The sequence below is a fragment of the Stegodyphus dumicola genome, chromosome 8, assembly GCF_044657685.1.
Source record: "Stegodyphus dumicola isolate Sdum_Otavi_A_Nest chromosome 8, ASM4465768v1".
Taxonomy (NCBI): Eukaryota; Metazoa; Arthropoda; class Arachnida; order Araneae; family Eresidae; genus Stegodyphus; species Stegodyphus dumicola.
Window position 1 is genome coordinate 14,949,085 of NC_140775.1, and position 26,705 is coordinate 14,975,789.

The 26,705-nt window shown below is 33.8% G+C and overlaps 2 protein-coding genes across 6 annotated transcripts in view; both read left to right on the plus strand.

Moving 5' to 3' along the window:
* Window positions 1-5,210, plus strand: part of Gasp (Chitin binding Peritrophin-A domain-containing protein Gasp) — a 38,210-nt gene extending 33,000 nt beyond the window's left edge. Inside the window, exons 4-5 of the mRNA XM_085821595.1 lie at window positions 3,019-3,217; window positions 4,419-5,210. Coding sequence (XP_085677721.1) covers window positions 3,019-3,217; window positions 4,419-4,473 — 254 coding nt within the window. The 3' untranslated portion in view covers window positions 4,474-5,210. The remainder of the gene's footprint in view (window positions 1-3,018; window positions 3,218-4,418) is intronic.
* A 6,093-nt stretch (window positions 5,211-11,303) lies between these two features.
* The window catches only part of LOC118193873 (dual specificity protein phosphatase MPK-4-like), a 42,482-nt gene continuing 27,080 nt past the window's right edge, over window positions 11,304-26,705 (plus strand). For 3 of the 5 annotated variants that reach the window (XM_035365036.2, XM_035365037.2, XM_085821596.1), the window contains exons 1-3: window positions 11,305-11,692; window positions 16,948-17,061; window positions 23,124-23,245. In XM_035365036.2, coding sequence (XP_035220927.2) covers window positions 11,397-11,692; window positions 16,948-17,061; window positions 23,124-23,245 — 532 coding nt within the window. In that variant the 5' untranslated portion in view covers window positions 11,305-11,396. Of the gene's footprint in view, window positions 11,693-16,947; window positions 17,062-23,123; window positions 23,246-26,705 lie in introns of all 5 variants that reach the window. The other 2 variants (XM_035365038.2, XM_035365039.2) reach the window with 2 other exon arrangements.

Here is a 26,705-nt window from a genome sequence, read left to right on the forward strand (position 1 = left end):
GACTTGATGCCGAATCGCTGAGTGTGGAGAATCTCTGCTATTGGCATGTGTTCGCATATCTAATTACAGCCCTGATAGCTAGAAGCTCTGCTTGGTTCTCCGTTTTGGAGCCATATGTGAAAAGGTTATTACTGTTGCTTTGAATTGGTTGGTCGTTTACGCTGATACCGTCGGAGAGATTAAAAGCTGCTGGATGAAAGTTATTGCAGATGTTTTGCTCCTCGTATCTGAGTGGTGAAAACTATGACCCCAGATTGTTGAAGTTGGCCCAGCCTGGTAACCCGTACAATGGCTGCCTCCCTTTCATCTATCAAATCTAGGGGAGTAATTCCTGCCAGTTTGTCGGTTTCGTGAATAGAATTACGACATACTTTGTATTTGAAGACAAAACTTTTCTTATCTCTAAGAATTCTGAAAATTGATCGTTGTTTTTGGCTCTGTAATTATCGCATATCATGTACAGTAAACACACTACTTGCTAATTCAATTACCTTTTTTTTTCCTTTGTAGATGAAACATTTACATTTAAATTCATTACTCCTCAGGACCATGATAACGATAAATATTGTACATGTATAATTAAATAAAAATTATCATTGTCAATGTGAAGAATAAAAAAGCTGAACTGAAAACATTTCGTTGTCAGACTGAATTTCAAATACAGTACTGCAATCTAATGTATTAGAATTAATGCATTTCCAGAAATATAATTGAACGTAAGTAACTAACACCTTCTGTGTTATTACTTAACTATCCTTGAAGTTTGATATTTAACAGAATAGGAATTTTTTGTAAAAAAAAAAAAAAAAAATTTCAATCATCTACTACATATGAATCAATATGAAAATTTTGTAGAAGTTGTAAACGAAATTTTTGAACAGAAAAGAGTCTTTATGATTAAAATACAGTTTTCCTAGCATTAAGGGAGGGAATCTTAAATTGGCATGGCTTTTGAATAGAACTCCGAGTTTCGAAGACTTCAGACACAGGCATTAGCAAACGTTTTTTGCTTTTAAAGAAGGAGGATTTGTATTTGATGCCTTGATGATTAATAAAGGTTTATTCAAAATTTACGCCAATCTAAAATTGCTTCTTTTGCTGGATTTTAAATTCTATACTGGTATGTTTCTCTTCCAATTTGATATGCTCTTTTATTAAAAGAAAAAACTTATAAATATGATGTTTAAAAATATTGAACTTAAAACAAATAATATAGTATATAAAATAATAATAATAATAATAATAATATACATTAACAGAAAATAAAATAGAACAATATATTAAAATAAAAAAATGTAATGATAAAGAGATACAGAATTTGTAAAATACTGGATGCATGGCATTAAGTTTGACGCCACAGAATAATTTATAGTATTAGTTTTTAATATTATTTACACATTTATTTTCCTAAAAACAGCTGCAAATCTAATTAGTGTTTTGTGCCAAAGAGATCAAATATGAGCAGGATACTTGCTTACTTATTTATGCATACAGATGTTGAATGTCCTTCAGGCTTATATCTATCTATTTGTCTAATCTGAGAATTTCATTTTCAAAATTCTTGTTTAAAAGTGTAGTATTTATATTTCTTTTCTTGAAGGATACAATATAGCATTATAACTATATTATGATTCTTAATATCAACACTGATTTCTCAAACGGAAATGTGCTAAAATATTTATCGATTAATGGCGGCATAATTAAATGTCTTCGGTAATACTATGTTAAAAGATCATTATCATTGAAAACCTAGCCAACATTAAAATCCGACTGTTAATTAAATTCAAGAAGAATCAAAGTATAAATAGTCATCACTTATTATACAACGGGAATCATTTAATAACATAATATGAAAAATTATATTACATCCTAGCCAAAAAAAAGTATTTTACACCTCTCCTATATATAGTCCATCTCAGGGTGGTTTTATGTTCCCCTTTACAATTGTCGCAGTGAATGATTACCGGTACAAAGAGAAAGAAAAAGAAACCTTAAATATAGGCAGTTAAAAGTCATTTATCTTAAACACCAAACAAGCTCTTTCTTGGTGAATTTTTCTCTTATACATTTCTTTTTATGTTCATTTAGCATATAATAAATATTCTTTCATGTTTATTCATATTTAGAGATTTAACTTTCATGCTCTGTTTCACTTTCATTAATCGATGTATTGTATTTGCGTTTTACCTCTCGCGCATACGACTGTATACAAGAGCATTTTATACATATTTGCGTTGGGATGCCTCGAATAAAACAGCTCTCCTTTTCATGGGCCCACCAGCGGCCGAGCGGTGGTCGCTAAACACTGGTAGTTCGCTGAATCAAGTCGCTGAACACTGGTAGTTCGGTGCGAGGTTCGAATCTCGCGAACGGGCTGGCTGCATGGGTGTTTTCGTGGTTTTTCCCATGTGTAACGTGTATACGAGCCAGTTTTCCTTAGAAAGTCCTCCACGAAGGCATCCCTTCCCTTAGGCAGATAGCCCTCGAGGCTTCGCTGTAATTAAATTACCTAACCTAACCTTTTCATGGAGGTTGCTTTTTTCAAGTGATCTTCGTAAGAACTGCGGACACCTTTCTGTCGTGGTATCCTTATGAAGATTTCCTTCTTTTTGAACAGTAGCCGACTTGCGTAAAGATGCCGGCATCTTATGAAGCGTTCTTAGTCAATACTCATATAGTATCCGGAATTATGTGAATCAATGTGTACCTATAGTTGTTAAATATACTAATATGAATCTCGAATAATCCTGTCATTTAAACAAAGTATATTACATTATGAATTGTTCTTAGTCAACACTCATAATATCCAAAATCGTGTAAATCGAGGTGTATGAGTTGTATTGTTAAATATACTAGTACTAATTTTGCAGTATCCTTTAATTTGAACATAGTAAATTACATTTTAATGTATTTAACAATACAATTAAATATATTAACAGAAGAGAGTAGTGGATTATTGAACATGGTAAGAGTGGATTAATGTAATTCATACCTTTTTTCTCCTTTTGCCATTTGTAGAAGTTGCTGAAGGATTCGTTTGCCCCGACCCATCTGAGGTTGATCAAGCAGGTATCTACAGTCGCCATGCTCACCCCACTGATTGCAGAAAATTCTACGTATGCATCGAAGGAACAGCCAGACCCTATGGATGCAGTCTGGGAACTGTATTCAATGTCGACAGTCTCCAGTGTGACGAACCAGAAAATGTTCCAGGATGGTCAGTAGAATTTTTATTTTTTTTTTCATATTGATTACTTATCAAATCCATTCCATATTGATTACTTATCATTATCATTATCAATTCCATATTGATTACTTATCATTATCATTATGAGGAAAGATGAAATGAACGAGAGAAAATCGAAATATAACCTAATATGGCGATAAAAGAATTAAAGTCGCATAGAGATAGTTACACAGTAGCTGTTTGAGTTGTGTGCCGGGGTTTTGGAACTATAAAGTCAGCAAACAACTGCGGAGATAGCCTATCGCTTGAAAACATTCGGGTATTCCGTTTTCAGATATTCTTGATGTAAACCATAGAGCAGCCTTCGGAAGTTATAAGGAAAGCCTGTGTATCGCTCAGCAAGTTTATTGGGGTCTTTCAAAAAAGTTACTCCTGAAAGAAATGCCCACTAGCGGCCGAACGCTTAATCGCTGAACACTGCTAGTTCCGACATCGGTTCGATTCCAGGCAAACGCGCTGGCTGCATGGGCGTTTGGGGGTTTTTCTCATGTGTAAGCCCTTGTGTTTTTTGCCATAATCAACTAAACCAAATCAAACCTGCAAGAAGTAAATGTAATGCAGTAAGGTGCATCAGTGACTGCTCAATCAATCACGGGAGCTTTCGTCTTCTTGTCCTAGTTGCACTTAATGTGGTTGGAGTTAAGTTAAAAATAAAGAGATGTTTTGTCTCCAGTTTATGCATACCATACTAGTAAAGCAAATATAGTGGTTATTTTTTTTTTAAATCTCCCTCTTTGGGGAAATTTATTTAAAAATGAATTTGTATTTAATAATATGAGAAAAAAGTGAAATATATTTAACAAAAAATGAAAGAATCAAAATGTATGTGAAGTTTTTCGGTTTATTCTTAATATATTGTTTGTTCTAGTTTTAATTATTATTTGAATGATTTATAATTATGAAACTAATAAACTGTACTTATCAATTGTTTATAGTCTCTTAAATTATTTCGTTTTTAATTCCTTCTAGTTATATAATTCTGCCAGTTTGTTTTTTTAAAAATGCATTAACTAATTAATCTTTTTAATCAAACAAAAGTGGTGTATTTGAATGAAATTTTAGATTGCTACCATGATTAATTATTTTAAATATTTTTTTACTCCTTTGTCATTTTTTGTTTATGATGAAGTTAAGTAAAGAATTAAATTAATTGTTATTTATCTGATTTTAGCGAGAACTACTACGGAGATCTTGACGTGAAGGCACTGAAGAAAGCTCAAGGTTGAAAAGTCCTAATGCCAACCTAGGGCTTCAAGAAACCCGACTTGTGTTTTCCAGTCAAAGTTCTTCGGACCATCCATCTTCTGTACATTCCATCTAAGCAAAATACTTGCACCTTTCATCAGATTGTAAGACATTCCTAAATTGGAAATACTTAAATTCTACATGCATTTTATGAGATTTCCTCCTATTCCTTTACGCGAGCGAGTCGACTTCAATGCACCAGCTTGTGAAACAATATTATTTAAGTTATTATTATTTTTTTATAATGAAATATTATTCTATTATTATTATTATTATTATTATTATTATTATTAATTATATTTTATACCTGCGCAGCAAGTAGAGCTTGCAAGAAAGTTTTGTGATAGAAAACAAAATTTTTGAAGTTCATGTTTTAAAAGTTGTATTTCATTATCTAAAATTTCAAGCTTTGATGTGACTTTACACCCTGGTTTCATAACAATGCCACTGCGCAGTTTTTAAACGTGCCAATGCTAGCTTTTTTTTTCTATTATTATTATTATTATTCTCTATTCGTATTATATTATCTACTTCCAGTCAGTCTCGGCGACTGAGAGTGGATAAAAAAATTTAAATGTCTTAATTTACTAATGTGTGCTTTTTATGATACCTGAATCATTCAAAGTTTATTTCTTTTCTCGGGAAGTAAACTGTGATGAATTATGAATGTAAGTGGTTCACATTTTGTTTGATGTAAATAAAAATTTCTAAAAAAATACTTTGTTTCATTTCTTGAAAAATTTACTGATGCCTAAAAATCAATGAACTGTTAAAAAAATATTTTTGATATTCGGAAACGCACTCTTTTTAACTGAAAAAGTATCTTTTGTATTTGCGGCCTTGAATTTTTTACCCAATGGCAATGTAGCAGTAAGTGTATAATATCTAACATATTAAATCTAATTGCCCAACAACTACGATTCTTATTTAGCAATTTTTTTCTTGCTTTATATACAAAACAAATCAACATGGAAATATTAGCAACCAAATGACTTTAATGAAAACTACGATTTGTAGTCGATAAACCAAAATAACATAATAAAAATGCTTCTAACAATACAGGAAGTCTATAATGTATTTTCTCCCTCCTTCCAGCAATCCTTCGTAGTCTAACGGTGGCCCACTCGGCCCATATTGGAGAGGTCCAGGTTCGAATCTCGGCGAGGGCATTGCATATTTTTTCACGTCTCCCCCCCCAAAAAAAAGCCTAATGACTCTGCAAATAAACTCTTCGTTTACCTGGTACGACATCCACAGTTAACTTAAAATTATGAAAAAAATGCAATTAAAATGGCGCAGAAAAGAGAAATAACCTGTATAATAATGTTGCGTTCTACGGGTTCTCGTGGATTTGGAGTAATTGACGATAACACTCGATGAAGAATCAAAATACAAATTATTACACAGGAGAGTTCCAAAGAACACGTTTAAAATCTTCGAAAAACTACAATTAAACTGAAATTACTACAATTTACTGAAACAATCAGCAACTCAGGCTATCAGGCTATAACGGTGAAGACAGCTTCACGCAAAGCACTAAAGTACAGCTACCGACTCGGTCGATCGCTCTCAAGCTGAACGCGAGACACTATTATTGAACTCAACATACTGAAGATACTCTCTATTCCGCATACAGGCAGGGTATATATAGCTCTTGACCTGTCTTCCAGAATATTTACAAGAAAACCGCTGAGAATTCGTTCTAGAATGTTCTCGCTCCGTCCATGGCATATCGCCAAATGGGCGATTTCGCACCAAGTTTGGCAACCCTGCCTTTCTTTGCTACATTCTAGCAACCCTAACGCCGCTTTGCGGGGAAACTATCTTATTGCAGAAGGGCATTTCGCAACAATAATTAAGAAAAAAACACGATTAGCATTTACCTGCATATTCAAATAATTTAAGTTGAAGAAAAAGTTAATACTGTGGCGTGCGTACGGATATGTAATAGATTGAATGCACAAAGAACTGACAATAGCTTGATAAAATATATTTTACCAAAATAAACACTTTACAACTCTAAAACTTTCAAAAAAAAATACTCGCACAACTCTTCATAGTATCATAGAGCACAATCAGCAGTTATACTTCAAAGTAGTAAGAAAGTTATACAAAACGCGATGCAAAGCGCATCTAAAGAACGAATCTAACACGGAGATATTTCAATACTTCGAGCTCACACTGAACTAAACAGCAAGTACTCAGAACCTGATGCTTTCCCAGGTCTTATACAGGTTTCTTCCGACTGCCGACAGATTTCTAGTACCTTCTTGAAATTACTGGAAGGCATATGAGGGCCGGATACGGTTAGAGCTACATTTAGCATCAATTACAGTTGTTCAATTATAATACTCCTTACAGTCATAGAGGGCCAAATGTCGCCAATTTTGGCAACTTTTTCCGATCTCTCGCCGAATTTGGTGGCAAAAATTAGTCATGAAAACCATCTCCAGTTTGGCAGTATCTCGCCAAATTAGGGAGAAAGCTCAATGTTAAATGGATGTCCCCTGTATTCTTACTTTTCCGTCAAAGCTTCTCTTCTTTCGATTTTTCATGTTGCATTACATAAAAAAACACTACAATTTATCATATAATTTCACTACAATTGTTTACATATGTACAAAATTATTACTTAAATTAAATCGATATTCTCTCTCTGAGCACCTTTTCTTTCCTTTTCCTCTCGTTCTCTTTTTTATTTATTTTTAGAATTTTTCTTTGTTCACCTAAGTAGGAATTGACTTAAATTTTATTTAATTTTCAATCGTTAATAAAATACTTTTTATTCATCCACTCAAGTTCAAATATATTTTTTAAACTTGTAGTGGATGATACTTGATGTTAATACAGTTTTTTTCACATATTAAAATTTTTGTTAATTTTTATTTTATTTGTATTTTTTTTATTATTTATTTTAAAAAAAATTGTAGTTTTAAAATTTTTCTTTGTTGACCTAAGTAGGAATTGACATTAAAAATTATTTTTTATATTACTTGTTCCCTGTGCCCCTTCCTCACATCGCGATGCACATATGGTTTGTTTTTATTTACACTGCCCTTCTCTTTCTACAGAATCAATGTGAAACACAAAACTAATGACTATTCATTTGCTGTATTTTTAAGACTGAGTAATTTACTTGTAACAAATGATTTAACATCTTATTATATTGCAAATTACGTACAATTAATTTACATACCGCTACTGATTAAAATGGCTGCTACGTCCTTTAATATCGTCTGATATCACTCCTCTTAGGCTATCCATTTTTTCTTTCCTTTTCTACTTTCTCCTACTACTTCCTCTCCTTTCTACTACTTCAGGAGGGCTTTTCCGTAGTCAATTAACCAGCCAACCAACCATTTATTCTCAGAATCTAGAGGCACAAATTTTATAGTTTTTCTAATATCACCAACAGAGCTTAAATTGCGCAGGAGCTTTAAATAGTACGACTACGGCCCTTCTTTTACGTAACTGAACCACAATTTCGGAAAAAGAGTCTTTTGATCTCGAAAATTTTACTTTAATAAGAAGTAAACCTTAAAATCCGATTCTAACTTCTGAATACACGCGTATTCTTTCCCTGGGGGAATCACTGGACGAAGTTTGAGACATTTCAAAAAATAAAAGCCTCTCCCGTCATGTCAAGGAATCACCGGACGAAGTTTGAGACATTTCAAAAAATAAAAGCCTCTCCCGTCATGTCAAGGAATCACCGGACGAAGTTTGAGACATTTCAAAAAATAAAAGCCTCTCCCGTCATGTCAAGAGTTAATACTCCAGGAAATACAATGAATTTATGAGAGTGAATAAATTTTATGAGTAATCAATCCTTCCTGCAGACTTTTTGGAATGATGTAACCAAATACGGAGATGAAAGCGATCATTTATGCGGAATCTTACGTTTGTTCTTAGCTTACAGATGAACTATCGGATTTGGAGGAGTTTTTTCTTCTTACCACGTTCTCTTTGATAGCTAGAATTATATTCGTATGGGGAACCGTTGTAAGAAAATGTTGGTCTTTTTATCCCGTTATTTTCGAACCTATTTATCCTCCAATTAAACAATTAAATTTCTTCTATACTCTGACACTGTTCTCAATAGGGACGTCCTAACCGTTTTACCTTTTTTTGGAGGGAGGGGGATGTGCTGAACAGCAATTGTCTTTGTTATTATCATCCCATGAAATAATGCGTTGTATATTGTGTATTTAGGTTGTAAAATTAATCCTAAGCAAGATTGAGCTAATTTTTACATTTTGAATAAAATTATACTTCTAGCAGGAAACCTAAATAAGACGAGGCTGGGTATTTTATTTAATCATTTAATTGTTTATAATTAATATAATAAATTTAGTGTTTTTATCTCAATACATTTTATTCAATTTTAGTTTTAATTATCTAATTATTTCAACTGTCATTTAATTATTTTACTCATTAACTATTTTACCGTTTTATTACTTATTTTAGTTCTTTTTCCCTGGTGGCCTTCCATAAGGCTCCGTCATTTCTAATTTTAGAAATTAAGCTCTGACCACCAAAACCATAGCTATTTTAAAATTTTTAGTTTCGTTTTCTAACTGCTAACTGAGTGAATAGTTTCAAGTTCTTTTCACGAGAATGATTCTATATATTTTATTGCAATAACTTCAAAATCCAGGTTCATATTTATAAAAAAAGGGAAAAATCAGGAAAAGTGAAAGAGAGAGAAAAATCAGGAAATAAAATCTAGTTTGCCATCAAATGAGTCTATCAGTGATGGTCACACAATACTGATTACCATCCGAGAATGGTAGAGGTCCGGGTGCATGTGAGAGAAACGCTCGTCAGCTATAGCAAATGTGCTAATTAGTGCTTTAGTATGCTTGAAGACATGCTCATTGACATTTGTCACAACATCGAATTTTCCAGGCCAAACGAACCATTTGAGAATTTAATCAGTGGTAACTGATATTCTGAGGTGCGAAAGATAATGCAAATTTTAGAAAATTAGTTGCTTAAAAGATTTAAGAACGAAAGGACGGAGATGCTGGTTTGATTTATCATAAAACAAGTATGTGTTTTCCAGTGGAAAATAACGTTTTTCCAACTTCAGTGATGAATTTGAGTGAAGAAGTTGTTGCACTTCAGTATTGTGATATTGCTGGTCAGCAAATTTTTTACTATAAAGAGCAGGTGGGTGTGAGATAACATTGATCTCTATCCTACATAATGTATCAGCAATGAAACTTTTGCCATTTAGATGTCGAATATCCGTTGAAAATTGAGATGTATAATGTAGCTGACGTGGAGAATATCTATCAGGCTTTTATCTGAAAGCGTATACCAATGGTTTTTTATCCGTGCATTTTTATCTCCGAGCATGTGTTGAATTTCTTTATTGTAGCTGTCACATCGTGGCATGCTCACTTGGTGCTGCTTGGTCCTGTTGCCGTCTATTATCCCCAATGGGAAATGCAGCAGAAACTGGGTTTCGCGTGCCCTTCAAGATGCTAATGAGCTTGGGATTTTATCCCGACAGTTCTGTTATGTGGCAGTCAAATATCATACCGTTGTTGCAAAATAGCTCACGTGCGATTGATTCTGATATTCGAAATGCTTTGTAATGCGATCATTTTGATTAGTTCTCAAAATCCTTACACCAAGCAGTTTTTGATATGATATGAGGAGAAACGATTAGTAGCTGTTGGTTAAGCCCGCTTTGTGAGCATGGTTATGAGCTTAGTGCGTTCATGTAATTGATTGATGGGCTGCGGCTGCAGTGTGTAGGAGTGCTGAATTGGATCCGTTGATGTATGGGAAAGCATCGTTGACAGAACTTTGTTGGCATGTGTGTGTTGTGTCTGTTAGGTTGTGTAGGGGAGAGCATGCGAAGGAGTGTGTGAAGAAATCTCCTGGTCGCCAATGTTGTGGTCATGATGCAGATGAGGTGTAATGACATAAACGCTAATCCCTTTTTTATAAACGATATTTATTTGCTAAACAAAACATTTTTACACATGGCAAACTCTAGCAAGAGATGGCACAGGTGCGCCGGCGGCCCCCGTTTACTGACGTAGTGGGAGAGACGGAAAGGGTTAAAGAGTGACTGCAGCGCAGTTCTTTTGAATTAAAATGCGTTCACTACAAAATCATAGACCCTTGATCTCTTTCAAATGGCAACCAGAATTTCAAGCTAAGATCCCCAAGCATTTCTTCTATCATAACGGGATAATTTTCCTGAGAATGACGTGACAAAAAGAGTAAATCCCATGAAGCATGTTTTTGGTGTTGCTGTAGAAATGAAACAACCAATAAGGTGGGACGCTATTTTCCTATAGAAACTGCACACGTACTTTCGATTCTAAAAATTAATTATTAGAACTGCAGCAGAGTGGGGAAATGGTGCAGCAGTTCAGTTTTCTCAACTTCCACTTGTTTAAATTTCTAGTAAACGGTTAAAAGTTTTCAATAACTTTAAATGACTGCCTGATAAACACAAGCACACATATTTTTCATTTAAAACGGGACAAATTGGTATATTTATGAAACGGCGGGATGGCCAATGTGAAAAATACCTTACAGAATTGTACGTAGCCCTAGTTACAGGGAATAATATATATCAACTTCCGTCATTTAAAAAAGAATAATAACTGCAATATAAATTAAATATTGAAAACAATTGCTTAAAATAAGACTGTGCGTATTCCTGGAGGAGAGGGGAAGGGACTTCATTTTACATTTAAATATGTATGAAGACTCGGAAATTGTTTCAAAACATATGGGGAATAATTTTACCTAAGGCTGGGGGGAAAATCAATTGAGGAATCTGGCAACATCACCATTAAATTGACACTGACATATTACAGGCAGAGTTTGTCGGGTGATTCGTGCTGTGTGTTTTTAACGTTTTAAATTAGAAATTTTTATGTGTTCGTTTGAAATTTTCGAGAGATCGTCTATGGTAGAGTGCGATGAAATTGAATCGAGGTTATTCCTAGGAAATCTTGACGCAGCAGAAAGCGAAGAGACGTTAAAATGCTTCGGCATCACTCATGTTTTGACAGTGTATATGTTTCCTATCACCAAACCTGAGAACTTAGAAATCGAAACTTTGTTTATTGATTTGGAAGATTCCCCAGACTGTGACATTTTATCGTGTTTTGAAAGATCAAATGCGTTTATTAAAGAAGGACAAGACAAAGGCGGTTGCCTTGTGCACTGGTATAATGTTTTGCTTTTTAAATGAGTATCTTATGTAGTATTTTCTAATTTGTCTGCATGATATAAAGTTGCTGTTTTAAACGTATTAGCTTTTTGTAAAGGTAAGTGAATGGTGGTTTGGAACCAAAAACTTTAATATAGTTATTTTTTTGTAAACTATATAATGATTACAAATTAATGCGATTTTCGATATCACTTGTATTTCGCTTTACTTTAGCTGGAAATAAGTGAGCAGTTCTTTGAGGACTGTTGAACTGTTTTAAAATGTGGATTTCTATCGTATTACGCATTTATAATTGTATAATGAATAGAAATGTGAGAGATTTAGCATTTCAGTTTAACAATTTTTATTATTTCATTTTTATCATTTCAAATATGCATCACTTGCAGAATGTATGAACTAAATAGTAAAAGACTTAACAAAGAAGATGTTAACATATGGACTTTCCAACAGCTTAATATTATGTTTATTCCGAAGCAAATAAATTTTATGGTCATATTCAGAGAATGTCTTGAACTATTTTCTGAAGGGCGTCAACTTGCATATGGATCAAAATATAACACTTTTTTTAGTTTACAGTGCTTAATTTTAAATGAAATGAGATATTTGTTTTATGAAAATGAGTTGTTTTCTTTTCAAAATTGTTTATATTGCTGATTTTTTTTCTATTGTCACCAAAACAAAAATAACACTAGCACAGATACATCAGAATGCATACAATGTTCTAATTGCAGATGTTGCCAGAATTAAATTATCATTCAGTTTATTTTATTGTCTATCAGTAACATTAAGCTCAAATTATCATGAATAAATTTGTGCATGTTTATATATTCATGATTATGTATATACAGTCAAAAGTCTTTAATCCGGACTCGTCGGCACTTTCGGATTATCGATTTTTCCGGATTATAGATCATCAGTTTAAATCTGGTAAGGTGGCATGCAGAAATTATAAAATTAAAAATATGAAACCATAATTTATGAAATAAGGAGCAATTATGAATTAAAGGGTATCAGAATTTACAAAAAAAAAAAAAAAAAAAAAAAAAAAGCTTAATATTGATTTGTTTACTTTATTAAACATGCTAATCTTTGGATTATGGTAACTTGGCGATTTTTTGGCGACCAACCCTGCTACAGCAACCTGCTAGTTTTTGTTTGGACGCCATTTTGTTTTCACGACGTAAAGGCATGGTTTTTTTTTTTTTTTTTTTCTCTTTTCCCCCTTCAGCATTTTTTTTCCAACAATCTGCTAGCCGAATTACGCTTATGCTAGAACTTTTATGGAACAAAAGTACTTAATCATGACGAAGATTAGGTGCGAATTTGGGATAAAGTGCAGAATCTCGAACTGCTTGCCGCCTTTTTAAGAATTGCACATATACGGTATCCATGTACACGTCGACCTATTTTCACTTAAAAAAACATCCCAGAATTGCACAAAAATGGCATTGCGCACACATTTGACTTTATCCGTGTACACTGCTAAAGTCCTAGCTAGTAACCTTTATCGCCTTACCAAAATGTCATCAAACTACCTCTTACCATATTCTAAAGATTAGCCAAACATTTCTTTCAACGTGCACATGCGTAAAGCATACATTACGCATAGTCGAAATTAGAAAATTGTAACCAGAAAACTATTTGATGTGTACTCGTGATATTTATAATGACATGGAATTTGATTTAAATCATATCAAAGATGGAATACGTCGAGATGAAATACTACACTTAGTAAGGAATTATAAGCTGAATAAAATAAAAACATCTGCCCTGAAGAAAAGGATAATGCTGACAGATCAGCTTCCAGTTGATTGTGCGCCACGATGTCCCCCTGAAATTGATAAACAGATTTCGGATTTGTTAGAGAAACAAAGGATATGCCTTTACCAATTTTTTGCAGCAATTCCACTTTTTGTTTGATGGACATGAAACATACTTTTGCTTTGTAGATCCTTTACATATTAGTAAATATATATCGGAAATTCTATTTGACATAATCGAAAGTTCAAGCTTACTTTTATAAAATTGCTCTAACAGTCTGCAAAAAATAATAAGCCGCATCCAATTCAAAGATTAAGGAACAACGCAATCTGCAACATTAACTGAATTAGATAATTTTAGCTTAGCTTATACCGACCATTATACATTAGATGCGCATGCGTAAACGTATTATGCGCATGCGCACACACGTATTCACAGCCGTAGACACATGCGCAGAAAGTTTGTAGCTTTGAGGTCCGTATTATGGGTGTCCAAATTAACGACTTTTGACTGTATATGTGTACACCCATATGTATACATAATAATTTATTTTCTAAAAAATATTTATGAATTGATTATGCATCCATACACGCATTTCTGAATCCGGTCCCGATAACAGAAGAGTACCGTTTTGTATTCGCATCACTATGATTAACCAACCGGGGAAAGTGCAGAATCGCCCACTGCTTGATGTGTTTTTAAGAATTGCACATACTCGCTATCTATGTAAACGTCCACCTATTTTCACTTAAAAAAACATTCCAGAATTGTACAAAAATGGCATTGTGCCCTCCCTTTATCCATGTACACATCAACCTATTTTCACTTTAAAAGTCGAAGAAAATTGACAAAAATCCAATTCTACTTACTCTTGTAAAAAACACCAAACAAATAAGTGGGGGATGCTGCACTTTAGCCAACCAACCTAACAATTTAGAAAATCGGAAATGTTGTAAATAGAATTATCTAAATTAGTTTCATTTGAGATTTCAAATACGGTAAAAGCTCCACTATTGAAAATGCTGAAATCCTGAAATGTGGAAATTCCAGATAATTGAGCGTAAAAGTGCATTTCATGATAGAAAAGCTAAATAAATGAAGGGAGAAGTTTCATGTCTAAAGCTATAAAAAGAATAATTTTATTTGTTATCGAAATGAATATCAAATGCCTACATTTAAATTTTGTGAGATTTCAAGAGAAAAAGGGGCATTTCAGATTTAGAACTGACGGACTGTAGGTATAATTCAAAGGTGTAGAAATGTGTCAGCAATTTTTAATGAGCAGCTTTTAATAATGAAGTGAAGTACATATCCTTTTTCTTAATGACAACTGACTAATGCATAATGTAAATGTTGCCCTTAAGTGTATTGAAGTGATATGTTTGCCAGCAAATACCTCAGAAGATGATCAAGGGATTATTAGAACAACGAGAAAATGTTATTGCTATGAAATGAGCGATAAAAGTCTTTCATAACGTATATAATATGGATAAATGCAGATGAATCAAAAGGAAAATCTTTCTTGATGTGGTCTTGGAAAAGACAACGAACAGTTTTAAGCATGCCAGCCTTTTAATAAATGATGAAATAGAGGAAAATAATGAACTAAAAACAGCATTCCCCTCTAATATGAATTATGTAGAATTTAATACTTGCATGGATATTGATGAAAAACTCAAGTTGAGACTTCAGCGATAGAAGATATTTATCAGGTATTTGCTAAAAAAATTCAAGCATATCATGTGATAAACTTTCGGAAGATGATGAAATAGGTGAATTTCTTACAAATGCTGAAATGAAGGATGCTCTACGAGTATTAAGATTAGAGGTACAGCACCGGTCAAATAATTTTCAGAAACATAATAAATATAAACAGTTCATAAATTGCATAACAATTCCATACAGTTTCTGTAATCGAATTATTGTAGGGAACTACTCTTATATGCGCCCTCAGGTCACCAAAGAAACTCCACGCCGCCATATTACTACCTAAATTTTTTGGTCTACATTTTGAATTTTAAGCCTAAAATGTCTCCAAAAATGCGGTTTTCACAAATGCAAAAACCACGTTTTGAAGACACAATTTAAGCTAAAAATCCGAAACAAAAAATTTAGATAGCAAAACCGTAAAGTTTCTAACCAAAAATATTTGAAAAGAATCCATGTACACAGCAATACGTTTTAACTTCAAAAAACATCTACAAATTGCACATTCTAGGCAGCGAAAGAATCCATGAACTATGCGCACCTCGCTTCGATACATTAACGTAACAACAATGAATTTCAAAGAATACCATGTACACAGCATTCTGTTTAAACTTAAAAAAAATCTACAAATTGCACAATCTTGGCATTGCGCACAAATAAACTAAACTAAATTACAAACAATTCAAAAAACAACAATAACAACAGAAATTCGTAGTAAAAAAACAATGAACATAACATTCTGTAAAATAAAAGCAGTAAAATAAAATACACTTACCATAATAGTACATTCCTGAATAAAATTTCACCGGTCACACAACGTTTCTGAGCAAAAGTGCCAAGATTTTGCTATATCACATGTCTTTCTGATATCAAAGTTTCAAAAGGAACGATAAAAACTTCCTCCAAAGTTAACTTACTACACGAAAACCGCAGTCCAAATTTGGTGACAGCCATATACTTTACCAGCAACCATTTGACTGCAAATCCACACAAGAACTATAAAAAATGCCCTTCTGCGTCTGAATTCTCATAGCAGCTTCGCATTTTGGACTCTGTTTTAAAAGTCCCACAGAAATTCCAAAAATACGCGTCAGTGCTCATAAACACATCCATGAACAAAAGACTCGTTTACAACTCCAACGTCGTACCTTTTAATACTAAATTTACTTTCTACACAATCTAAAATACGCAACTGAAATCTTGCCACCACGTCTATCATTGCAACATAGGCCATTTCAAAACACACCCAACACAAACCAATAAGCAATTAAACCACTCCAGCAAAAGATTTTTCGACGTCAACGGGGTTGCCATACAACACGCAATCGTGCCAAAAACCAGCGCAGAACACATATTGCCACATTTGGTGATATTAGGGTGTATATAAGAATAGAGCCTATTGTGGATGTAATTATTTATATATTTCTAATTATATTAATATTAAAATAGTTAAATTGTATTGATATTTTAAATGATAGTTTTCTCATTATGTATTGTTCTCAAACAGTCATGGACAAATGTGATTACATTAAGTGGCACCTACTGTATATTGTACGCATATAATAAGGTTGGCAAATTAAGACCTGGATTACAAAAATTAATTATCTGTTTCAAGCCCCCAGCATTTTCCTCATTTTTGAAGAATCGTTGACTAACAGCAGTCATTCTAATTTTAAGCATATAGTAATGTTGTATCAGAAATTTTGATTGGAGAGAGGGAGATAAATTCAGTTTTATAGAATTCGTTATTCACTTTTAATGAAAGTGTTCAATTTTCTTGCAGTTATGGTGGAGTGTCTCGCAGTGCCACTCTTGTTGTTGCTTATCTCATGAAAAAATATTCAATAGGTGTTGATGAAGCTCTACAAAAGGTGAAAAACAAACGTTATTGTGCATGGTACGTTCTATTCATTTTATAATATGAAATGGTGCTATTCCGTTTTTTAAGGACTGATAAAAAATTTGCATCGAAAATGTATGCGCAAAAGTGCCAAATGTAGCAAACGTGCCCATTTAACAGCGTGCCAAACCTAGCATACACACTGATTTCAGATTATACAAGTTTATATAGTTCTATATTTTTTAAGACGCCATTGAAATACTAGTTTAATTTTTAAATCCTTTTTTTGATATACTATGGATTTAACAATTTGGGAATTGCCTGTTACGAAAAGTCTGCAATAGAATTTTGAGTAAAGTGCAGAATCACCCACTGCTTGATGCATTTTTAAGAATTACACATACTCGGTATCCATGTGCACATCGACCATGTTTTTACTTTTAAAAAAATCCAAGAATTACACAAAAATGGCACTGTGCATACCCTTGACTTTATATATGTACACATTCATCTATTTTCACTTAAAAAGTAAAAGAAATTTGACAAAAATTTCAATTGTTTTTACCCTTGTAAAAAGCAGCAAACAAATAAGTGGGCGATTCTGCACTTTAACCAAGAATTTTTTCATAAAAAAGGCATCATTCATTATATAAAATTATGTTTGAACAACCAACGAGATGAAACTATGCTCTAGCAATAACTTGGTAGCGAAATAGCGATGCAGGCATCCACTCAGTTATGTTTAGCAATTTTTATATAAATTATAATAATGATCTGAAATAGTTATTTACTCTTATGCTTCCATTCATTCATGTTTAGCCATTTATATAAATTATAATAATAAAAATGTATGATATGAAATTAACTTTTCATCTAAATTAAAACATTAATCTTGTATAGTTATTTACTATTATACTTCCTTTCTTGCATTAAGGTTGCCGCAATTATTTTGGCAGCACTGGCATCAACAATAGTTTGGCGATTTTTTTACGGCCTTCAAAACTGAATAGTACCTATGAAACTAATTACGGTAATTTCCGGAAGAAAGGCCGCATCAGCGTAAACGCCGCACTTGAGAAAAATGGCGGGAAAAAATTTAAAATTACACAGAAACGCCACAATAGATTAAATTGCGCGTGACATCGTCGTGGGCCGTATAGATGCAAAAACTCAACCTAAGTCCTGATATATGACATACCAGTTAAGAAAATGCATGAAATGAAACCATAACTCAAAAATAAATTAAAGGTAAGAAATGTATAGCTTCTGTGCCGTTTAGAGACATTTTCAAAAATTTTCCGCTCCCTAATTAAAAACTATCCAACAAGTACTTGTACCCAAACTGATGGGATCTGTATTTGGCAAAATGCCAAGAAAAATCCATTCATGCTGAAGGGGAAATACGTCAGAGTTCGTTATTGCGAGGCAGGTGGAGTCATGTCCGCCTTTGAAAAAAATTGCAGAAAAGGCAGGGGTGGGGAGAGGATGGGTCCTGGAAGATTCATGGAATGGCAGAGGAGAGAGACTATTCAAACTGATGAGAATGTTGATTTGAAAGGGGAAAGAATGTTATTATTCTGAGATCTCGTTTAGGGTGAATAAGGCATGTAGGTCCGTTCAAGGGAAAGAATGTAAACAAAATAACGTTCGCAAAAAGCAATTGAGTGGTCTTTTGTGTGGGAACAGCACCAGTCTATGCACAATGACAAGGCCATCCAAACAATGTACAATGACCATCATAGGAAATATTTTATTTTTAGTGCACCTAAACGCCGCACCCGCTGAAAATTTAAGTTTTAAACACGTAGATGCCGGTGGCGTTTCTTCCGGAAATTGGTAATGTTTTTATGTTATTTTTCTTAAAATGATAATCTGGTAATTTTATATATTACAGTCTTGGTCACCAAATGCCCCATTAGAAATGAGTTAGAAAAGTATGTGTGTGTGATTAACCAATAACAAGATGGGTTGTGATAAACAATAATTCATTCGATAGATTTATCATTTTCAGGGGCGAATACCTCCCTTTTTTAAATTGGTGACAATATGAAATAAAATAATTAGAAACTGAATACAGGAATTTTGCACTGTCATGCATGTCTTTCTATTTAAAATATCTTGTAACTTTTTTAAAATGTTAATTTTTCTAGTGTAGTTTCTATCTCGATCAGTATAGTAGTTATTACTGCTGGTTGCTATGTCATTTTCCCCGAGTTCAAATCCTGGAGAAGGCCTTAATATGTATGCACCATGGAAATATTAAAAATTATTATAGATGAATAATTGGATATTTATAAAATATTGAGGAGCAGAAGACCTTTAAAGAGATTTGATGGTAGGGAAAGAGGGGTTAAAGACCTTTGGATCTTCTCTCAAGATGTTTTCCATTGAAACTGAGACAAAATCTCTCCATTCCCATGGGTGTAATTTTGGTTGCTCCTTGTGCACCTTGGACAATGTTCTCTGTGATGAAATGATTGAATGACAGACAGGTGTTTGCCATTCCCGATGAATGCATTAAGTTGCTAGTATCTCGCCATTTGAAACAAAAACTAATATAATTCTGCTAGTTTATTAAATAAGCAACTGTTAACATTATGATTATGAAAATGTAATTGTATAAAAAAAGCTTGTTAATAGTAATAAATATACCAGGTTCTCTAAAAAGTTTGTATAACTCCATATAAAGCAAAGACCTATTAAAAGTCTAATAACATTTATTTAGTGTTATACATGCTCATCAATCACTCATTACCAATATTTTGGTAAAGCACCTATACCAGCAGGAAAAAAGTAGCCAGTCTTCGTCATCTAAAAAATGTTTGAACACATGCAGTGATTTCATCATCTGGCCAAAAGCTTCAATCACTGAATGCTTGTTCATAATTGAAAACATAGATACATGAGAATATTCCATGATTCTGTGAGAGCCAGGTGATACAGCAATTCGAATCCAGCATATGGATCGCTGCTTGGGCTGTGTTGCTTGTGTGAGCAGCTGTGCTATCAATTTGCTACTGTGTTTCTCCTTCAAGGATTGGCACAGACAGCAAATCATTTCAGCATAGTAAACATCATTCACAATCTGTCCTTTGGCTGGTAATCAGTCATGAAATAAGTCATCAGCACTTTGCCAGCAGACTTCTGTTGTTGGGAATGCTTGGATTCTTCTCACCATGTTTCTTCCAACCCTTGGCCTGGATCTTAGACAGCTGGTCATAATGATGAATTGGTGACTCCTCAGACATCAGCTGAATTGAGAAAAATTCAGCATTGGTGCTTTATGGTTGCCATGAACTCTCAACATTCCACTTGGGTAGTATGTTGAGCTTGTGCTAAAATTTTTGGGATGTACTGGATACAGACCTTTCTCATATAAAAGGTTCATGAAAGTTCTATTTAAAATATCTGAGATGGGTGCTACATGTCGCATGAAAATTGATCAGATCAACAGTAATGCACTTCAGTGGCAAATAAAATAAATTCAGGATTTCTGTTAATCGGTCAGCCTGATTGCAGTGCATCTTTTATGAAAGTTTCCTCTTGTTTGAAAATGTTGATCCACTTTGCAAACCATGCTGTAGGTAAGAGAATCTTAATCCATTACACCCACCAAATTAATTTATGATTTGCATGGCATTTCATTCAGCATAAAGAACTTAATTATTGAAACATATCATTTTGGTCAGTTTTCCTGAAAAGGAAATGTGCAAGTTTAACCGTCAGTAAGCAGGGGTCAAAAATAAAAATAAAAAATGTATGTACCTGTACAAAATTTTTGGACAGCCTAGTATCATTTTTAATTTATTTTAAGTTGATTAAGAAAAAATCATGTGCAAATGGAGATTTTTATAAACTTTGGTATTTGTGGTAATTTCAATATAAAGTGTCCAGGTAAAAAAGTATTCAGAATAATGAAGCAGATTAAAAATATTTTATAAAACCTTTATTGTATTCAGGATAAATAAAAAAAAAATTACCTCTGTAATAATTACAGCAAAAAATGTAATTGGCACATATTTTTCTGTGTTAAGTCAAATTAAATTTTATCTTATTTCTTTACCACACATATACCAGTGCTGTTCGTGAGAGTCTATGTGACAAAGTGTATATTCATTCCAGAAAAGCAAATTACAATGCATTTCCCACCTAGCTTCCAAATTTGCCTGATCTCAATCTTAGCACTTTTTTTTCCCTTTGTGGTGGTATTAAAGTTATTGTTTTTTGTGCTGCCATGCCATCTGACATCGATGAACTTAAAATCTGAATTATCTGTATACCCATACTAGTAATATCTAATAAGTTTTAATTGCGTTGATTGAGATAGGTTATAGAGTGGATATATGTCATCTAACGAAAAGGCTTCGCATAGAGCAGCTATAATGTCTGACAAAAAACTTAGATAGTCAATTTAAAAAGTTTAACTTTATATATTGTGGCAAAAGATGGGACAATTAAATTATTGGTATAATAATTAGTAACTGGATGAATCTTTTGACCGAGTTTGTTTGAAGTTTCTGCTATTTCAGAGAATGTATCAAAGATTTTTCTCATAGGCTGCATTCATATGCAAATTTGTATCATATATTAGTTAGCATTATTACCAGACCACATATAAGAATGATGTTTGATATTACAAGAAAATTTTTATGCCTGTTTTTGACTAGCTGATGAAATCTGATATACTATAAAAATGCAGTTTCGAAGGTGATCTCCAGTACAAAAGAACATATATGTTTAAGATAACAGTGGACCATAAAAAAATCCATTATCTAAAACATCTCTTCAAGATATGAAACCAATCTAGAAAGACTAAAGATCAAATTTAACCTCACTGTATTTTTTCATGATGGACGAGAAGCATAGTTCATCATATCATAAAATAAATGACCTTGTCATCTGAACAATTAATATACCTCTGATGCAAATTTTTCAGCATAATAGCTGTTACTAATATTATATCCACTACTGGAATTACAATTAGTATCATTTATTGGTATTAAGATACAGATTCATAGGCTTGAAGTTTTTAAGTTTTGCATTGTATCTGAATAAAAGTAAAAAAAAAAAAAAAAAAGACAGGGAGTTAGCTTTATAGCATTCATTGTGAATGGTCATTAGTTATAGCATAGCCATAAAATTTTCAAATAATATACAGTAGCTTTTAAAAATACATCTTGCAGCATAATACAATTTTGTTTATGGCTGAAAATTAAAACAGCCAAATCATAACGATATATATTTAAAATACAAACAAAGCAAAGTTTAAAAGGCACTAAAAGAAATTTCATTTTTAAATGTTACAGGTGGGAAAATCCAATTTTGTGCTATTTATGAAAGTTATTGTGATGATAAATGAGAACTTTAATACAACCTTGGATTACAGCTTGACATGTAGTTTCATGTGATTGTCTTCCCTTTCCCAAATGAAAAAGCATGCTGTTGCAATCCATTTACTATGAACAACATAAAATTTTGACCTTGTTTACTTTTAAAATTGTCCGAGCAGCTTGATGATACTGAACCATAAAAATACTTTTTAGAATTATTTTTTATTTTATATTTCTTATCTGGATTTTTCTGTTTAAAAATCAGGGAAATGATCATATTATTGTGTTAGTAATAGATATTAGTATTTCTTGGTTATCTGTACCTGTTGATACATCACCCAAAATATCAGTGCTGGCTGCAATTTTGTGCGAGTGTTCGAAAGTGTACATGTTTTAGATTCTTCTGCAATGATGAGATTTTTTTGTTGTTAAAGTTCTCTCTTTGTGTACCTCCTTCTCAAAAGAAGAGTAAAGATGACTTTTTTAAAAAAAATTATTATCATCATTATTTCTATGTAAGTTTGTATCTTGAGTGTCCATGTATAAACATTTGTCTTTGGAGACAGAGTCCAGTTTGCAAAAGATAACAATCTGTTTGATGACTTTCTGAGTATGAATGCCAGACAATACCCACTGAAAATCAGAAAACCAGATTTCATAGACAGAAATTGCCAATAGATTGTTTATGGTGCATTGGTGGTACCAGATAACCAACAAATACCAGATATCTTTATATATTTGGAATTGTGTATCTGTATGCTAAAAACTTTTTGCCTTTTCCCTTTCCAGTCCAAATGCAGGATTTTTATCTCAATTGAGGTTGTATGAGAATATGAAAAATACTTTAGATGAAGAAAACATTGACTATAAAATATTTTCCCTGTATCACCTAGGAAGGAAGGTGTCATCAGGTAAGTTGTTCTGTAATTTTTAAGAATTGATGTTTAGGGTTCATGTATAAGTATGCTTATTCTTGGATCATGAAATAATTTTCATGTTATGTGAACAGTTTCAGATTGTTGAAAAAAATTAAATTGTATGATTAAAAGTTGCTTAGTCATTTAAAAACAAATATCTTCATTTGTTCATCTGCTGTATTAATAATAACAAATATCAATAATGAGAGAAATTTGTTCGTTTTAACGTGCTGCTTACTTTGAGGGTAAATATTGTTATAAGAAATATCAAAAGGCACTAAATTAGCAACGGAATTAATCAATTATTTTGAAAATCGAGCAGATTGCTTCATCAGTAGTGAGAAATACAAGTAAAAAGAATGACAGTACATATTTTCTTGCCAGTAAGGATGGAGAAATACAAGAAATAAATGTCAGCACTATATGGAAAGATTGTTGTATTGCTTTATATCTGAAACAATAAACACTCTGACTTGAAGTAATTAATAGCTACATTTTCTTAAAAAGCTTTAGAAATGGAGAAAGTATGCAACTTCTTTGGGGGAAATAAGAATCTTGGATTGTAAGTTAAAAAAATCGAGAAGTTAAATATTTATATATCCCTTTTTCCGGGTATTCCACTTTTCATCTAGAATGGTTATTTGACTTTTCTTGCATTTTAATATTTACCTATCAAGTATTTCATATCAATAGCTGTTTTCGGGGAGGGGATGAGTTTTTTCCATCTACTAACGAGCAGCTCCTTTAAAGTTTTAGAACAGATGTATAATTCTTTTATTTATTTTATGTTTTTTACTTTTTATTTTCCCCTAAGGGGCTCACTTTTGTGAGTACGGGTGTGGCATCCTGAGGTACCCTAGCCCTTCAGGGGATCATCTTCTTGGTAAGACGAGTGTCAGGATCCTGGAGCCCTAGTGATCTATCCTCTTTTCTGTCTCCTCTCCTCTTGGCTGGAACTTTTTCACTTTCCTTCTCCCTTGTGGTTTCTCTCTTCAGAGTTTGGGGATCGTCACAAGAGACCGGAACAGCCATTGTCTCTAGTTTTTGAGTGGCGAGAAAACTGCTCATGTGTTTGCCGTGCATGGAGACCCATGTCGCTGGAAAGGAGGGTGCTGGTAGTTGAGGTTGAGGTACTGTCCCCAACACACTGCTTCAGCTAAACTGGAGGCACCTTAGTTGTCCTCACGGGTGTCAATCGTATGGTCACTAGTCCTTGTGTCAGTGGCTTGAGGATAAACTCTCGGGAGTTCCTGCTTTCAGGAATGCCGACTGTGGGGCTTCAGTTTGCATATAGGTCCGGCTAGCCCTAACACAGGAATCTGTGTTCCCTTGTTGGGCTCCGTGGTGGGCCGGGGCGTCGGACCCGAATATTTTCTCTTTCAATCATGGCTTTTCTTTTTATATTAGAAAAACCTGAGTCAAATAAAACCAACCAAGATGTTGAAGTCATTGACAAACCCATCAGTAACAAAATCCGTACCGGTGCAAATGCCAAAGAAACTACTGATTGTCTGTGCTTTGTTGTTGTTTCCAGTCCCTCTGGTGAACTACAAAAGATGTCTCCTTTCCTAGTAAGCAAATATATCCAATCATGTGTTGGTGAGCCAAGGAACATAAAGTGTCTCTGATCAGGAGACCTGCTTATTGACACTGCATCGGCCACCCAGTCTGCTTCCCTTTTGTCACAAACAGAACTTGCACATGTAGCTATAACTGTGTCAGCGCACAAAGCACTCAATTTCTGTAGAGGTGTGATCTCGGAAATCGACCTTCTGTTTGTTTCAGAAGAAGATATCGCTTCCAAGCTTGTGAATCAAAATGTTTGTGGAGCTAGGCAGATCAAGATGCGAAAGGAAGGTCAGTTGACTGACACTAAACATGGGATCCTGACCTTTACGTCGCCTGATCTGCCAAAGAATATAAAGGCTGGGTATGTGAACTGTCCCGTAAAACCATATATTCCCAAACCAATGCAAAAAAAAATATATATATATCCCTTTTTCCGGATTCCAATGCCAGCAGTTTGGTCATTCTAAGACATCCTGTCATGGCAACCTTATATGCGCCAGATGCTCGATGGGTGGTCACGATAGCGATAAATGCACCGCTGTGCCATTGTATGTCAATTGCAAGGGTGAACCCCCTCTCGCTCTTGTCCAGAATGGAAATATGAAAAGGAAGTTCAGGCAACGAAAATAACGAAGAACATATCGTATGCTGAAGCCAGAAGGTTAGTTGAAAATTCACAACCACGATTAAATAAATCTTTGGCTACTGCCGTAATGTCAACTAGATCTATTGCTATTCAAACATATCTCAGCATACCTAAAGTTCAACCATCAAACACTCAACAACCTTCCGAAAATAATAAAAACAACAAAACAGAGCCAACACATTCAACACGAAACTGTAGTTCGAAACAAACAAAAAACCACCTCCGCAAAATTAACCAACGATAAATGCATAAGCAATAGCTCAATTGATGATATTTCAGAATCTGTAGACTCAGACAATATGGAAGTGGAAGACGGATTGAAAAATTTGGAATATGCCATTTTGCGAGATCTTCACACTACTGGTTTGCACAGCAACCTTACGATTTTCATCCAGAATTTTCTAAAAACAAGTACGTTTCAAGTGAGGATTGGCTCTGTGTTGTCAAAAAGCTTTCAACAAGAGGGAGGGTGTACCTCAAGGTTGTATTTTAAGTGTTACCTTATTCACCATAAAAATGAACTCGGTTTTTCCTTCTAATAAACTCGGTTTTAAAAGAACTTCCTCCTTCGGTTTCAGGATCATTGTATGTTGATGACCTTCAGATCAGTTGTCAAGGTGCAGATTTGAGATACATAGAGAGACAACTGCAGATCTCTCTACACAGCATTCAGGAATGCGCAAATAGGAATGGTTTTCCATTCACTTAACGGAAGACTGTTTGCATGGAGTTTTTCAGAAGGCAAGGTATCCATCCTTCAAGTTGTATCTGTAAAATTTCTAGGGATGTTTTTCGATCGAAAGCTGACATTTCTTCCACATGTGTAGTACTTAAGGAAGAAGTATTTCAAGACATTAAATATATTAAAAGTCTTGGCTAACAGCTCTTGGGGTGCAGAACGTGGTTCTCTGCTCCATATCTACAGAGCACTTGTCTGCTCTAGGTTGGACTATAGTTCAGTTGTCTATGGATCAGCACGATCTTCGGTTTTATTGAAACTAGATCCTATTTACCATCAGGCTCTGTGGATATGTTCTGGAGCATTCAGGACATCCCCAGTTCAAAGCCTTTATGTTGACTGCTATGAACCATCACTCCAGGTGAGATGTGACCAGTTAGTTGTCTCTCCAATGTTATTTCAGCATAATATCCCAATTCCATCATCCATGTCAGAGTCTTTTGCTTAATGACATGTGTGACCGCTTATTTAGAGCGTGTCCATATTGTGTGCCTTCTTTC